This window comes from Falco naumanni, chromosome Z (genome assembly GCF_017639655.2).
Source record: "Falco naumanni isolate bFalNau1 chromosome Z, bFalNau1.pat, whole genome shotgun sequence".
NCBI lineage: Eukaryota > Metazoa > Chordata > Aves > Falconiformes > Falconidae > Falco > Falco naumanni.
In genome coordinates this window covers 33,909-48,962 of record NC_054080.1, presented here as the reverse complement: position 1 = coordinate 48,962, position 15,054 = coordinate 33,909, and the positions used below count along the sequence as shown (strand labels likewise).

The window sequence follows — 15,054 nt, the reverse complement described above, 5'->3', positions numbered from 1 at the left end:
AGTAGAGTCTGACAGCGCCCATTCAGCGCCAAATTGTTGTACAGGGGCTATCACAACATGTGGAACACCTCCAGTCCACTCTAAATATCTTTGGGGTATTTTTATGATCAATTCGGTAACAAGTTCGTACCATCAAACCAGCAGATTTCATAGACTGCAAAGGCAAAGTGATCCCAGCTTCTGCCTCCAATCCTGCTTGGAACCCCTCCTATTGCCTCCCCTCCCGACCCTCACCCCCCCGCCCCACACCCCTGCCCCACCCCCCCACCCCTCCCCCGACAACACCACGCCCAGCACCCGGAACCAGGCACTCTGTGACATCAGTCCCACGTCCAAGGGAACCCCGGGCAACGGGAATCCTGCGGGCAGTCCGTCGGCAGCCGTACTGGTGGCGACAAGCCCTCGTCCTTGCAGCTGCCACATGTCGCTGGCAGCGATGGATTTTCTGCGTCTTCTCCTTGTCCTGCTGGCCGTGTGCTGTCCTGTGCACGGCACATGGGACAGCTGTGGGTAAGTGGCCCGAGGCTCTGGGAGGGAGCTTGGGCAAGCCTTGTGGGCTTCACTGGAGGGGGCCTGCTTGTCCCCCGTGGCCACCCCCCAGGTTCCTGAAAGCCATGTGGGAGGCTCAGTGCCTTGGCAGCAGCCAGGCCGCCGGCACAACTCGTCTGCGGGCTGAAGCAGAAAGCGGGGCGAGGGGAGCGGGTTTTGGCCCCACGGGTTTCCTCGGCCCTTCTGGCCATGCCTTGTGGGGAGGGAAGACGGCTGGCCTTCAGCCGCAACGGCGCAAGCCATCCAGCAGCACAGTAAGGAGTTTCTGGTTACAGAGGGAGCTGCGGGCTTCGTCCCATGGCTTTTCACTACGGCATGTCGCGCGTCGTGGGTGGCACAGATGCCCTGCCAGGGGCCTGGCCCTGGATCGTCAGCATCCAGGCTCTCGTGGAAGGAGGCACGGTGCACATCTGCGGGGGCTCCCTCATCAGCCCACAGTGGGTCCTCACCGCAGCCCACTGCTTCATCGAGGTCAGGTAAGGAGGACCAGGGGTCGGGGCTAGCCCCACAACACTAGCAGGTGCCCTGAGCGCAGCGGCACGTGCTACTGCCGTCCCGTTGCCCTGCAGCACGCCCAGTGCCTGGGCACTCCGGAGCCCCGCCGAGAGGCTGCTCAGGAGAAGGCTGGGCTCGTGCCACTGCTTCCCAGCAGCCTCCCGCTCGACACTGCTTGAGCCCAAGGCACGCGAGGGCAGTCGCAGCCTCCCTAGCGCTGCTTGCCTCTCTCCCTCGTCGAGCAGAAGGCAGGGCAAGTGCCGGGCTGCTGCGGCACGTGGCTGCGCTCCCTCTGAGCCCTCTCTCCATCTGCCTTCCAGGGACATCACCGTCTTGCGCGTGGTGCTCGGTGTCACCCAGCTGACTCAGCTGGGCCCTGAGGCTCAGGTGCGCGCCGTCAGGCGGCTGCTGGTTCACCAGCACTACTGGAACGTCACGCAGCGGAATGACATTGCCTTGCTGGAGCTGGACCAGCCTGTCCAGTGCAACAGCTACGTACAGCTTGCCTGTGTGCCCGACGCCTCGCTGAGAGTCTCAGAGCTGACAGCCTGCTACGTCAGTGGCTGGGGTGCCAGGAAAGCAAGAGGTGAGTGGCCCAAACGCAGCGGCGGTGCCAGTGCAAGCTTGGCCAGCTTGGGGAAGCAGGATGCGCTTCCTGATGGCAGAGGCGAAAGCCAGAGTCAGGCTGTGGGGGCGTATGCCTCTCTCTTCCAGAGAGGGGCCCGAGCCATTGACCCAGAGCAAGGCAGAAAGGCAAGAGCGGTCCAGCGCCTGTCGGCATGCAAAGCCGAGCCCCGGGGGAGGGCTTCAGCCAGACGGGGGAGGAGAACTGGCAATGAGCTGCTGGGTGTTCATTCCTTTCTGTGCTCTTCACAGCTGGAGGATCGGCATACGCGCTGCAGGAGGCCCAGGTCCACCTCATTGATGCCAGGGTCTGTAACAGCAGCGGCTGGTACAGGGGGGCCATCCACACCCACAACATCTGTGCCGGCTATCCGCAGGGCGGCATCGACACCTGCCAGGTAGGAGCGTGCTACAAGCCAAGCCCCGGCAGCACAGGCAGCCCCGCCACAACCGCCCAAACGTGCGCCATCGCGGCCTTTTGCTGGCCACTCACACTCCCATGGCTGGGTCCCCACCGCTGAGGGCCTTACCCGCCCTTCCCCATGGGCAGGCCCTTGCCCAGGGCCTGCCCGCCTTGTCCCAGAGGCCTGGCACGCTGCCCAGAAGGCCCACCCGGTGCCCTTGGCAGCCCACAGCTCCACCATCCCAGCCGTCTGACACACCTTCACCACCACCGTGAAGAGCGGTGGGAGCGAGCCCTGCCTTACAGGCCCACCGCCCCCTGCCAGGCAAGCTTCTGCAGAGCTTGGCTGGCCACTGAATGCAGCTCTGGCAGGTGCCGTGAGAGAGAAGGAGCCAGCCACCGGGCTGACGGTGGCCACCCAACAACCCCTCCATCCTCTCTCCTGTGCTGCAGGGGGACAGCGGTGGGCCTCTCGTGTGCCAAGACAAGAGCGCCGACTACTTCTGGCTTGTTGGCGTGACCAGCTGGGGGACGGGCTGTGCGAGAGCAAGGAAGCCCGGAGTCTACACCTCCACCCAGCACTTCTACGACTGGATCCTGGTGCAGATGGGCCTGCGCCCAGCAGTAACCACTACTGCAAGGCCACAGCCAGTCTTCACCTACACCCCCGTTCAGAGGCCAAGGCCATGGCCAAGGCCAAGGCCAACAGAATCGAGCCGGTTTCCACCCTGCCCGTTTCCAGTCCAGAAGCTGCTGGACTTCTTTACCCGGCTGCAGGAGCTCCTGCAGTACCTAAGGGCGAAATAGCTTGGAGCAGCACCATGAGGAGCATCCAGGGCAGGCTGCAGCGCACGACGACCGTTTCCTGCTGGGGCAATTCCTGCTGATGAAAGGCAGCCTCAGTGACAAAGGCCTGCTCTGTCCTGCCCGCGCTGCTCACAACGGCAGAACTCAGCAGGCTGCCTTCTTGCAATAAAGTGTTTCCCTTGGCATGGCTAACCATGCGCCAGTGCACTGCAGTCTCCTGTGTGAGGCAAGGGCTTCCAGAGCCGGCACCTGCCGAAGGAGGCAGGCTGCCAAGTCGGGCACAAAGGGTCACCGCAAAGGGCTGAAGCTCTGCCTGCTCCGAGAGAAGCAGGAGGGAACAGTGGAAGGAAGGCAGGCACGTCATAGGAGGGCTCAGGGCCTTGGGGGTGGCAGTTGGAAGCAGAGAATGCCTTGGGCTGGCTCCTGCTGGCATCCCTGTGGGCTTCTGTACGAGGCGCAAGCCAGCTTGAAAGTGGCCTCTCAGGGCCAGCTGGGCTTCAGGGGAAATCCACGAGCTGGGGCCTTTGCTCATGCCACGGAGTTCCTGGGCTTCCCCAGCCTGCTCTGCTTTCACAGCTGCACCATCTTTCCAAGCCCAAGCCTACGGCTGCAGTGGCTGCAGGGAGCGCCATGAGCTTTGAGTGGGAGCAAAGAGGCTGCTGCTGCTGCTGCTCCCCGGCTGCCTCCTGGCTGTAGTATCGGCCACGCTAGAGGAGCAACCGGAGGCCTGGGGCATACCAGACACCTATGGAGGGGTGCGGCGGGGACTCGAGTGGAATGGTCGAGACTAGGGGACCGGGCCCCCAGTCCGGTGGGCTTTTCTTGAGGGCTTGAGGCTCTGCAGAGGGGTCTGGGGTGCAAGGAAGGCCTCAGAAGGGGGCCTGAGTGGACTAGAGAGAGCCTAAGGCAGCCTCCGGGTAGGCAGGGGAAAGGGTGCCCAGTGCCAGGTGGCCTCCGCAGCCACCAGGGACCTGGGCACAGGCACTGTCACGTGGGGAGGCAGGGAGCGTGGCATGGGCTTGTTGTGCTCATCATCTCCTTGCCCCTTTGCAGTGCCTTGATCTTGCAGCTAGTCCAGGCACTGCCCCCCACCAGCACCGGGACCCTTGCACAGCACTCCAGCTTAAGATCACTGGCACCGGCTGCCCAGAGAGGCCTCTGGAAACATTCCAGCACCACCTGCACAGGATGTTGTGCAACCTGCTCTAGCACAGCCTGCTTTGGCAGGGCGCTGGACTGCATAATCTCCAGAGGTTCCCTCCAACAACGACCATTGTGTGATTCTGGGACTCGCGGCACTTTGGCTGAGGAAGAAGAGGTCAGGACCCTCAGGCCACCCGACACCTGACTGCCTTCCCAGTGCCTGTCCAAGAAACCTGCCAGTCCTCACGAACGGAAGTTGGACCTGCACACGTGGGCTTGCACATGTGCATGAGCACTGCAGGGCAACAGCCTTCTCTCTCTTCCCCGTCCTCTACCGCAGGGCGAGCGCAGACGTTCTGCCAAGGGAGCACCAGTCTGCACAGGCCCCGCTGCTGTCGCTGTCATGCAGCGGCTCTTCTACCCCGGGCTCCCTCTACTGTGTCCCACACCACTGGCCTGGTGTGATGGCAGAGCCAGTGGCACTCCCCTGTTGACGCAGAAGGCTCGCGTCAACTGATACGACCAGTGTGATCCAGTTGGTGCCACTTTATTAAGGGATACACAGCAATTTATACTCTACAGATGCTATTAACAGACGCACAGCCATTTATACCCCCGGCTAAAAATACACACTCTACGCAGGCTTTGGTATGGAAAAGGTGATAGGTTAAAACGACTCGTTCACACGCTTCCACCTCCCCTAGGACTGGTCCCAGCGTGGTGTCCACACGCTGCTCCCCCCTTGTGCAGGCATCCGGTTTTTCCTCACCTTTCTGTCCAGCTCTCTTATCTCTCTGCGAGTACACAGTCTCTTTGTCTCTCTTGGCCTTGCATATGTCCTTCACAACACCTGCAGCTTGTTACAGCTGCGGCCTGCTCGGCCTGCTATTACAACAAAGTTACGTGGTCTGCATTGCTCATAATATGTCCGTTGTCTTCCAGCCACTCCACAAATCCCCCTTTTTGTTTTTGAGCGATCCAGATCCCTTTTATCAATCTGTTCATCATTCTCATAAAGCAATTCCACACGCAGCCCATTATCATTGTAAAGAGATTACAATGGCAAATAACATCGTTATCCCCTGCAGAAACAAGTCTTTTAACCCTCTGGGAATTCCTAAACCCTGTAGCCAGTCCGTTAACCCGTTCTCAACCTTTATGGCCTGTACGTTTTTTCTCAACTCTGCGAGCTGCTTATGAATGGAGTTTGAGCGATCAGTCAAGTTCATACAACACATTCCTTAGCGCTCTTCACTATAGGCTACTCTCTACTGTTCATGCTGTTTCCTTATCTTCTAGAGGTGAGATCACATTCCTCCTTTGTTTCTGTTGCATCCTAGTTTCTTCTCATACTCCCTCAAAGTTATGAACTCTTTGCTGCAGGATCTCAGCTGCACATCGCCAAAGCAAGGCCACAACTGCACATTATCCCACTGTCTCTGTTCCGTACGATTCTACAATTACCGGGGCCCCCCTCCCTCCCCCCCCCCCCCTCCCTTTTTATTGTTTTCCATGTTCTGCAGGGCCCTTGCAAACATGACGGCAACCAAGGCAATAGCAAACAAACGATACCGCCAATTGAGTGAATGGATGCCAAAAAGGCTGACATGTTCTCAGGTTTTGATAACATGTTGCTGCAATGGGGCGCCTAAAATCCACGCAGCATGTACCATCAAAATCCTCACAGCCATGTCCTTGAGCCAACAACAAAAAGCCAATACTTGCTCTGTTTTGTATGTAATAGTGGCCAATTTGACTCACGTTCTTAACTGCCTAACAAACAAGGTGATTTAACTCTTGAATGCTTTCCCTGCTGTTACTCCGGATAAGAGAAGAACCACTGCAATATGTTCCCGTCAGTTCCATAAATCAACTACATCATTACCTGCTTCATCCAAAGCTATATTGCCTTTAAGCGCATTATGCTTATCAACATGTTCACGTGTTGATTTATGTGGGTGTCATGGTCCCATCATAGCCTCCTACTACATTAGCATCGACGTAAAGACAACTATCGACATTCAAAGTGCAAACAATATCAGCTCCTTTTGGATTAACATCATACAGAGGTAATCACTTATCCCCGATATCAAGGCTTTCAGTAAGATTCTTCATTCCCCACATACATTCACTTGTTTGCAACAATGTTGGCAAGTCAGGAAGGGCACACCAAGCCAGGATGTGCTCAGTTGCTGTGCTAAGGAGACCCACACATCAGTTGTTGGGTTGACTGGCGGCAGCAGCGCTCCCACGGTCCGGCACGCTAAGCTCAGGCCGCACACAGCGAGCAGGTATCCCATCGCGGACCTTCCTCTGTAGAAACACAAGCATCACCTCTCCCCCAGGTTAACAATCCATGTGGTCCTGACCAATGCCTGGTATGAGGGTCTTTCCCGCGTACTAAGACACCTTGGTGCTTTTGCTGCTTGTCACCAGTTGACACAAAATATCGTACAATGGGAGGCACAGCATGGGCGACAGATTTTCAAAAAGTTCAAAATATAGCATGCTTTCTCGGAACGTGCCTCTGGGTCATTCCCCTCATTCCCCTTCTCTGTTTTTCAAGCAGGCGTTTAAGAGTATCATTCATGCATTCAACGATGGCTTGACCCGCAGGGGAATGGGGAATACCAAATTGCTGGGGATCCCCCACGGGCATTGTAATGAGTTACATCTGTTGTAACACCAGCGTTGGAAAGCTTGAAGGCCTCTGCCATTAACTCCAAAACTGGGCACGGGGATACCCTTTGGACAGGCTGGACAGGCTGCAACAATGCTGCGTGCAGCAGCCTGAGAGAGACTCTTTTGGCCAAACTGTTGATACAAGAATCACCAATTCTGATGATAAAATTGGTGGGCTAACACGACCTGCAGGTGGGCCTCAGGAACAGGCACCGACAGAGCCACAGAAACTGGAGCATCAGCTCCAGCGTTGCCATCGATTGCAGAACCGCGTAGGGAAGTGTGGCCGTAACATGCATAACGTAGAATGGAGAACGGCGTTTCCAAGTCCCTTCCCGAACTACAGTCAAAATTGCCAAAAAGCTTGGCATGGTTGATATGGCCATGGACAGCCATCTCCAACTGGGAAAGGAGGGCTGCCACACAGGCTGAATCAGTAATGAGATTAACAGGGCCTGGGACATAAAGAAATGCCAAGGCCGCAGCCCGCAAGGCCATCTCAGTCGTCTCCAACTCAGTTGCCGTGGCTGCAAAGTTAGATCTACAGTCATTGTCCAAAGTGGATGAGGTGGATGATGGTACTGAACTTGCCCTTGAAAATTGCCAAGAGCCACTTGAAGGGCAGTAGAGTCTGACAGCGCCCATTCAGCGCCAAATTGTTGTACAGGGGCTATCACAACATGTGGAACACCTCCAGTCCACTCTAAATATCTTTGGGGGATTTTTATGATCAATTCGGTAACAAGTTCGTACCATCAAACCAGCAGATTTCATAGACTGCAAAGGCAAAGTGATCCCAGCTTCTGCCTCCAATCCTGCTTGGAACCCCTCCCTACCCTCCCCCCCCCCGCCCCCCCCCCCCCCCCCCCCGCCCCCGCCCCCCGCCCCCACCACGCCCAGACACCACCACGCCCAGCACCCGGAACCAGGCACTCTGTGACATCAGTCCTACGTCCAAGGGAACCCCGTCTGTGACATCAGTCCCACGTCCAAGGGAACCCCGGGCAACGGGAATCCTGCGGGCAGTCCGTCGGCAGCCGTACTGGTGGCGACAAGCCCTCGTCCTTGCAGCTGCCACATGTCGCTGGCAGCGATGGATTTTCTGCGTCTTCTCCTTGTCCTGCTGGCCGTGTGCTGTCCTGTGCACGGCACATGGGACAGCTGTGGGTAAGTGGCCCGAGGCTCTGGGAGGGAGCTTGGGCAAGCCTTGTGGGCTTCACTGGAGGGGGCCTGCTTGTCCCCCGTGGCCACCCCCCAGGTTCCTGAAAGCCATGTGGGAGGCTCAGTGCCTTGGCAGCAGCCAGGCCGCCGGCACAACTCGTCTGCGGGCTGAAGCAGAAAGCGGGGCGAGGGGAGCGGGTTTTGGCCCCACGGGTTTCCTCGGCCCTTCTGGCCATGCCTTGTGGGGAGGGAAGACGGCTGGCCTTCAGCCGCAACGGCGCAAGCCATCCAGCAGCACAGTAAGGAGTTTCTGGTTACAGAGGGAGCTGCGGGCTTCGTCCCATGGCTTTTCACTACGGCATGTCGCGCGTCGTGGGTGGCACAGATGCCCTGCCAGGGGCCTGGCCCTGGATCGTCAGCATCCAGGCTCTCGTGGAAGGAGGCACGGTGCACATCTGCGGGGGCTCCCTCATCAGCCCACAGTGGGTCCTCACCGCAGCCCACTGCTTCATCGAGGTCAGGTAAGGAGGACCAGGGGTCGGGGCTAGCCCCACAACACTAGCAGGTGCCCTGAGCGCAGCGGCACGTGCTACTGCCGTCCCGTTGCCCTGCAGCACGCCCAGTGCCTGGGCACTCCGGAGCCCCGCCGAGAGGCTGCTCAGGAGAAGGCTGGGCTCGTGCCACTGCTTCCCAGCAGCCTCCCGCTCGACACTGCTTGAGCCCAAGGCACGCGAGGGCAGTCGCAGCCTCCCTAGCGCTGCTTGCCTCTCTCCCTCGTCGAGCAGAAGGCAGGGCAAGTGCCGGGCTGCTGCGGCACGTGGCTGCGCTCCCTCTGAGCCCTCTCTCCATCTGCCTTCCAGGGACATCACCGTCTTGCGCGTGGTGCTCGGTGTCACCCAGCTGACTCAGCTGGGCCCTGAGGCTCAGGTGCGCGCCGTCAGGCGGCTGCTGGTTCACCAGCACTACTGGAACGTCACGCAGCGGAATGACATTGCCTTGCTGGAGCTGGACCAGCCTGTCCAGTGCAACAGCTACGTACAGCTTGCCTGTGTGCCCGACGCCTCGCTGAGAGTCTCAGAGCTGACAGCCTGCTACGTCAGTGGCTGGGGTGCCAGGAAAGCAAGAGGTGAGTGGCCCAAACGCAGCGGCGGTGCCAGTGCAAGCTTGGCCAGCTTGGGGAAGCAGGATGCGCTTCCTGATGGCAGAGGCGAAAGCCAGAGTCAGGCTGTGGGGGCGTATGCCTCTCTCTTCCAGAGAGGGGCCCGAGCCATTGACCCAGAGCAAGGCAGAAAGGCAAGAGCGGTCCAGCGCCTGTCGGCATGCAAAGCCGAGCCCCGGGGGAGGGCTTCAGCCAGACGGGGGAGGAGAACTGGCAATGAGCTGCTGGGTGTTCATTCCTTTCTGTGCTCTTCACAGCTGGAGGATCGGCATACGCGCTGCAGGAGGCCCAGGTCCACCTCATTGATGCCAGGGTCTGTAACAGCAGCGGCTGGTACAGGGGGGCCATCCACACCCACAACATCTGTGCCGGCTATCCGCAGGGCGGCATCGACACCTGCCAGGTAGGAGCGTGCTACAAGCCAAGCCCCGGCAGCACAGGCAGCCCCGCCACAACCGCCCAAACGTGCGCCATCGCGGCCTTTTGCTGGCCACTCACACTCCCATGGCTGGGTCCCCACCGCTGAGGGCCTTACCCGCCCTTCCCCATGGGCAGGCCCTTGCCCAGGGCCTGCCCGCCTTGTCCCAGAGGCCTGGCACGCTGCCCAGAAGGCCCACCCGGTGCCCTTGGCAGCCCACAGCTCCACCATCCCAGCCGTCTGACACACCTTCACCACCACCGTGAAGAGCGGTGGGAGCGAGCCCTGCCTTACAGGCCCACCGCCCCCTGCCAGGCAAGCTTCTGCAGAGCTTGGCTGGCCACTGAATGCAGCTCTGGCAGGTGCCGTGAGAGAGAAGGAGCCAGCCACCGGGCTGACGGTGGCCACCCAACAACCCCTCCATCCTCTCTCCTGTGCTGCAGGGGGACAGCGGTGGGCCTCTCGTGTGCCAAGACAAGAGCGCCGACTACTTCTGGCTTGTTGGCGTGACCAGCTGGGGGACGGGCTGTGCGAGAGCAAGGAAGCCCGGAGTCTACACCTCCACCCAGCACTTCTACGACTGGATCCTGGTGCAGATGGGCCTGCGCCCAGCAGTAACCACTACTGCAAGGCCACAGCCAGTCTTCACCTACACCCCCGTTCAGAGGCCAAGGCCATGGCCAAGGCCAAGGCCAACAGAATCGAGCCGGTTTCCACCCTGCCCGTTTCCAGTCCAGAAGCTGCTGGACTTCTTTACCCGGCTGCAGGAGCTCCTGCAGTACCTAAGGGCGAAATAGCTTGGAGCAGCACCATGAGGAGCATCCAGGGCAGGCTGCAGCGCACGACGACCGTTTCCTGCTGGGGCAATTCCTGCTGATGAAAGGCAGCCTCAGTGACAAAGGCCTGCTCTGTCCTGCCCGCGCTGCTCACAACGGCAGAACTCAGCAGGCTGCCTTCTTGCAATAAAGTGTTTCCCTTGGCATGGCTAACCATGCGCCAGTGCACTGCAGTCTCCTGTGTGAGGCAAGGGCTTCCAGAGCCGGCACCTGCCGAAGGAGGCAGGCTGCCAAGTCGGGCACAAAGGGTCACCGCAAAGGGCTGAAGCTCTGCCTGCTCCGAGAGAAGCAGGAGGGAACAGTGGAAGGAAGGCAGGCACGTCATAGGAGGGCTCAGGGCCTTGGGGGTGGCAGTTGGAAGCAGAGAATGCCTTGGGCTGGCTCCTGCTGGCATCCCTGTGGGCTTCTGTACGAGGCGCAAGCCAGCTTGAAAGTGGCCTCTCAGGGCCAGCTGGGCTTCAGGGGAAATCCACGAGCTGGGGCCTTTGCTCATGCCACGGAGTTCCTGGGCTTCCCCAGCCTGCTCTGCTTTCACAGCTGCACCATCTTTCCAAGCCCAAGCCTACGGCTGCAGTGGCTGCAGGGAGCGCCATGAGCTTTGAGTGGGAGCAAAGAGGCTGCTGCTGCTGCTGCTCCCCGGCTGCCTCCTGGCTGTAGTATCGGCCACGCTAGAGGAGCAACCGGAGGCCTGGGGCATACCAGACACCTATGGAGGGGTGCGGCGGGGACTCGAGTGGAATGGTCGAGACTAGGGGACCGGGCCCCCAGTCCGGTGGGCTTTTCTTGAGGGCTTGAGGCTCTGCAGAGGGGTCTGGGGTGCAAGGAAGGCCTCAGAAGGGGGCCTGAGTGGACTAGAGAGAGCCTAAGGCAGCCTCCGGGTAGGCAGGGGAAAGGGTGCCCAGTGCCAGGTGGCCTCCGCAGCCACCAGGGACCTGGGCATAGGCACTGTCACGTGGGGAGGCAGGGAGCGTGGCATGGGCTTGTTGTGCTCATCATCTCCTTGCCCCTTTGCAGTGCCTTGATCTTGCAGCTAGTCCAGGCACTGCCCCCCCACCAGCACCGGGACCCTTGCACAGCACTCCAGCTTAAGATCACTGGCACCGGCTGCCCAGAGAGGCCTCTGGAAACATTCCAGCACCACCTGCACAGGATGTTGTGCAACCTGCTCTAGCACAGCCTGCTTTGGCAGGGCGCTGGACTGCATAATCTCCAGAGGTTCCCTCCAACAACGACCATTGTGTGATTCTGGGACTCGCGGCACTTTGGCTGAGGAAGAAGAGGTCAGGACCCTCAGGCCACCCGACACCTGACTGCCTTCCCAGTGCCTGTCCAAGAAACCTGCCAGTCCTCACGAACGGAAGTTGGACCTGCACACGTGGGCTTGCACATGTGCATGAGCACTGCAGGGCAACAGCCTTCTCTCTCTTCCCCGTCCTCTACCGCAGGGCGAGCGCAGACGTTCTGCCAAGGGAGCACCAGTCTGCACAGGCCCCGCTGCTGTCGCTGTCATGCAGCGGCTCTTCTACCCCGGGCTCCCTCTACTGTGTCCCACACCACTGGCCTGGTGTGATGGCAGAGCCAGTGGCACTCCCCTGTTGACGCAGAAGGCTCGCGTCAACTGATACGACCAGTGTGATCCAGTTGGTGCCACTTTATTAAGGGATACACAGCAATTTATACTCTACAGATGCTATTAACAGACGCACAGCCATTTATACCCCCGGCTAAAAATACACACTCTACGCAGGCTTTGGTATGGAAAAGGTGATAGGTTAAAACGACTCGTTCACACGCTTCCACCTCCCCTAGGACTGGTCCCAGCGTGGTGTCCACACGCTGCTCCCCCCCTTGTGCAGGCATCCGGTTTTTCCTCACCTTTCTGTCCAGCTCTCTTATCTCTCTGCGAGTACACAGTCTCTTTGTCTCTCTTGGCCTTGCATATGTCCTTCACAACACCTGCAGCTTGTTACAGCTGCGGCCTGCTCGGCCTGCTATTACAACAAAGTTACGTGGTCTGCATTGCTCATAATATGTCCGTTGTCTTCCAGCCACTCCACAAATCCCCCTTTTTGTTTTTGAGCGATCCAGATCCCTTTTATCAATCTGTTCATCATTCTCATAAAGCAATTCCACACGCAGCCCATTATCATTGTAAAGAGATTACAATGGCAAATAACATCGTTATCCCCTGCAGAAACAAGTCTTTTAACCCTCCGGGAATTCCTAAACCCTGTAGCCAGTCCGTTAACCCGTTCTCAACCTTTATGGCCTGTACGTTTTTTCTTAACTCTGCGAGCTGCTTATGAATGGAGTTTGAGCGATCAGTCAAGTTCATACAACACATTCCTTAGCGCTCTTCACTATAGGCTACTCTCTACTGTTCATGCTTTTCCTTATCTTCTAGAGGTGAGATCACATTCCTCCTTTGTTTCTGTTGCATCCTAGTTTCTTCTCATACTCCCTCAAAGTTATGAACTCTTTGCTGCAGGATCTCAGCTGCACATCGCCAAAGCAAGGCCACAACTGCACATTATCCCACTGTCTCTGTTCCGTACGATTCTACAATTACCGGGGCCCCCCCTCCCTCCCCCCCCCCCCCCTCCCTTTTTATTGTTTTCCATGTTCTGCAGGGCCCTTGCAAACATGATGGCAACCAAGGCAATAGCAAACAAACGATACCGCCAATTGAGTGAATGGATGCCAAAAAGGCTGACATGTTCTCAGGTTTTGATAACATGTTGCTGCAATGGGGCGCCTAAAATCCACGCAGCATGTACCATCAAAATCCTCACAGCCATGTCCTTGAGCCAACAACAAAAAGCCAATACTTGCTCTGTTTTGTATGTAATAGTGGCCAATTTGACTCACGTTCTTAACTGCCTAACAAACAAGGTGATTTAACTCTTGAATGCTTTCCCTGCTGTTACTCCGGATAAGAGAAGAACCACTGCAATATGTTCCCGTCAGTTCCATAAATCAACTACATCATTACCTGCTTCATCCAAAGCTATATTGCCTTTAAGCGCATTATGCTTATCAACATGTTCACGTGTTGATTTATGTGGGTGTCATGGTCCCATCATAGCCTCCTACTACATTAGCATCGACGTAAAGACAACTATCGACATTCAAAGTGCAAACAATATCAGCTCCTTTTGGATTAACATCATACAGAGGTAATCACTTATCCCCGATATCAAGGCTTTCAGTAAGATTCTTCATTCCCCACATACATTCACTTGTTTGCAACAATGTTGGCAAGTCAGGAAGGGCACACCAAGCCAGGATGTGCTCAGTTGCTGTGCTAAGGAGACCCACACATCAGTTGTTGGGTTGACTGGCGGCAGCAGCGCTCCCACGGTCCGGCACGCTAAGCTCAGGCCGCACACAGCGAGCAGGTATCCCATCGCGGACCTTCCTCTGTAGAAACACAAGCATCACCTCTCCCCCAGGTTAACAATCCATGTGGTCCTGACCAATGCCTGGTATGAGGGTCTTTCCCGCGTACTAAGACACCTTGGTGCTTTTGCTGCTTGTCACCAGTTGACACAAAATATCGTACAATGGGAGGCACAGCATGGGCGACAGATTTTCAAAAAGTTCAAAATATAGCATGCTTTCTCGGAACGTGCCTCTGGGTCATTCCCCTCATTCCCCTTCTCTGTTTTTCAAGCAGGCGTTTAAGAGTATCATTCATGCATTCAACGATGGCTTGACCCGCAGGGGAATGGGGAATACCAAATTGCTGGGGATCCCCCACGGGCATTGTAATGAGTTACATCTGTTGTAACACCAGCGTTGGAAAGCTTGAAGGCCTCTGCCATTAACTCCAAAACTGGGCACGGGGATACCCTTTGGACAGGCTGGACAGGCTGCAACAATGCTGCGTGCAGCAGCCTGAGAGAGACTCTTTTGGCCAAACTGTTGATACAAGAATCACCAATTCTGATGATAAAATTGGTGGGCTAACACGACCTGCAGGTGGGCCTCAGGAACAGGCACCGACAGAGCCACAGAAACTGGAGCATCAGCTCCAGCGTTGCCATCGATTGCAGAACCGCGTAGGGAAGTGTGGCCGTAACATGCATAACGTAGAATGGAGAACGGCGTTTCCAAGTCCCTTCCCGAACTACAGTCAAAATTGCCAAAAAGCTTGGCATGGTTGATATGGCCATGGACAGCCATCTCCAACTGGGAAAGGAGGGCTGCCACACAGGCTGAATCAGTAATGAGATTAACAGGGCCTGGGAAATAAAGAAATGCCAAGGCCGCAGCCCGCAAGGCCATCTCAGTCGTCTCCAACTCAGTTGCCGTGGCTGCAAAGTTAGATCTACAGTCATTGTCCAAAGTGGATGAGGTGGATGATGGTACTGAACTTGCCCTTGAAAATTGCCAAGAGCCACTTGAAGGGCAGTAGAGTCTGACAGCGCCCATTCAGCGCCAAATTGTTGTACAGGGGCTATCACAACATGTGGAACACCTCCAGTCCACTCTAAATATCTTTGGGGGATTTTTATGATCAATTCGGTAACAAGTTCGTACCATCAAACCAGCAGATTTCATAGACTGCAAAGGCAAAGTGATCCCAGCTTCTGCCTCCAATCCTGCTTGGAACCCCTCCCTACCCTCACCCCCCCTGCCCCCCCCCCCCCCCCCCCGCCCCCGCCCCCCGCCCCCACCACGCCCAGACACCACCACGCCCAGCACCCGGAACCAGGCACTCTGTGACATCAGTCCTACGTCCAAGGGAACCCCGTCTGTGACATCAGTCCCACGT

The 15,054-nt window shown here is 57.4% G+C and overlaps 2 protein-coding genes across 2 annotated transcripts; both read left to right on the top strand.

The window, feature by feature from the left end:
- Positions 1-473: 473 nt before the first annotated feature.
- On the top strand, positions 474-3,083 carry LOC121081212 (acrosin-like). The gene is made up of 5 exons (XM_040580061.1): positions 474-510; positions 825-1,025; positions 1,365-1,630; positions 1,921-2,066; positions 2,525-3,083. Exons 2-5 carry the CDS (start codon positions 847-849, stop codon positions 2,876-2,878), a joined length of 945 nt encoding a protein of 314 aa, XP_040435995.1. The 5' UTR covers positions 474-510; positions 825-846; the 3' UTR covers positions 2,879-3,083.
- Positions 3,084-7,833: 4,750 nt separating this feature from the next.
- Positions 7,834-10,443, top strand: LOC121081206 (acrosin-like). Its single transcript, XM_040580053.1, has 5 exons — positions 7,834-7,870; positions 8,185-8,385; positions 8,725-8,990; positions 9,281-9,426; positions 9,885-10,443. Exons 2-5 carry the CDS (start codon positions 8,207-8,209, stop codon positions 10,236-10,238), a joined length of 945 nt encoding a protein of 314 aa, XP_040435987.1. The 5' UTR covers positions 7,834-7,870; positions 8,185-8,206; the 3' UTR covers positions 10,239-10,443.
- Positions 10,444-15,054: the final 4,611 nt, after the last annotated feature.

What these genes read in the sequence shown, in the direction of transcription:
- LOC121081212 (XM_040580061.1), top strand. Translation starts at nt 847, where the DNA reads ATGGCTTTTCACTACGGCATGTCGCGCGTCGTGGGTGGCACAGATGCC. An exon ending in CACTGCTTCATCGAGGTCAG is followed by an intron (nt 1,026 to 1,364) that starts GTAAGGAGGACC and finishes TCTGCCTTCCAG; the next exon opens with GGACATCACCGTCTTGCGCG. An exon ending in GGGTGCCAGGAAAGCAAGAG is followed by an intron (nt 1,631 to 1,920) that starts GTGAGTGGCCCA and finishes TGCTCTTCACAG; the next exon opens with CTGGAGGATCGGCATACGCG.
- LOC121081206 (XM_040580053.1), top strand. Translation starts at nt 8,207, where the DNA reads ATGGCTTTTCACTACGGCATGTCGCGCGTCGTGGGTGGCACAGATGCC. An exon ending in CACTGCTTCATCGAGGTCAG is followed by an intron (nt 8,386 to 8,724) that starts GTAAGGAGGACC and finishes TCTGCCTTCCAG; the next exon opens with GGACATCACCGTCTTGCGCG. An exon ending in GGGTGCCAGGAAAGCAAGAG is followed by an intron (nt 8,991 to 9,280) that starts GTGAGTGGCCCA and finishes TGCTCTTCACAG; the next exon opens with CTGGAGGATCGGCATACGCG.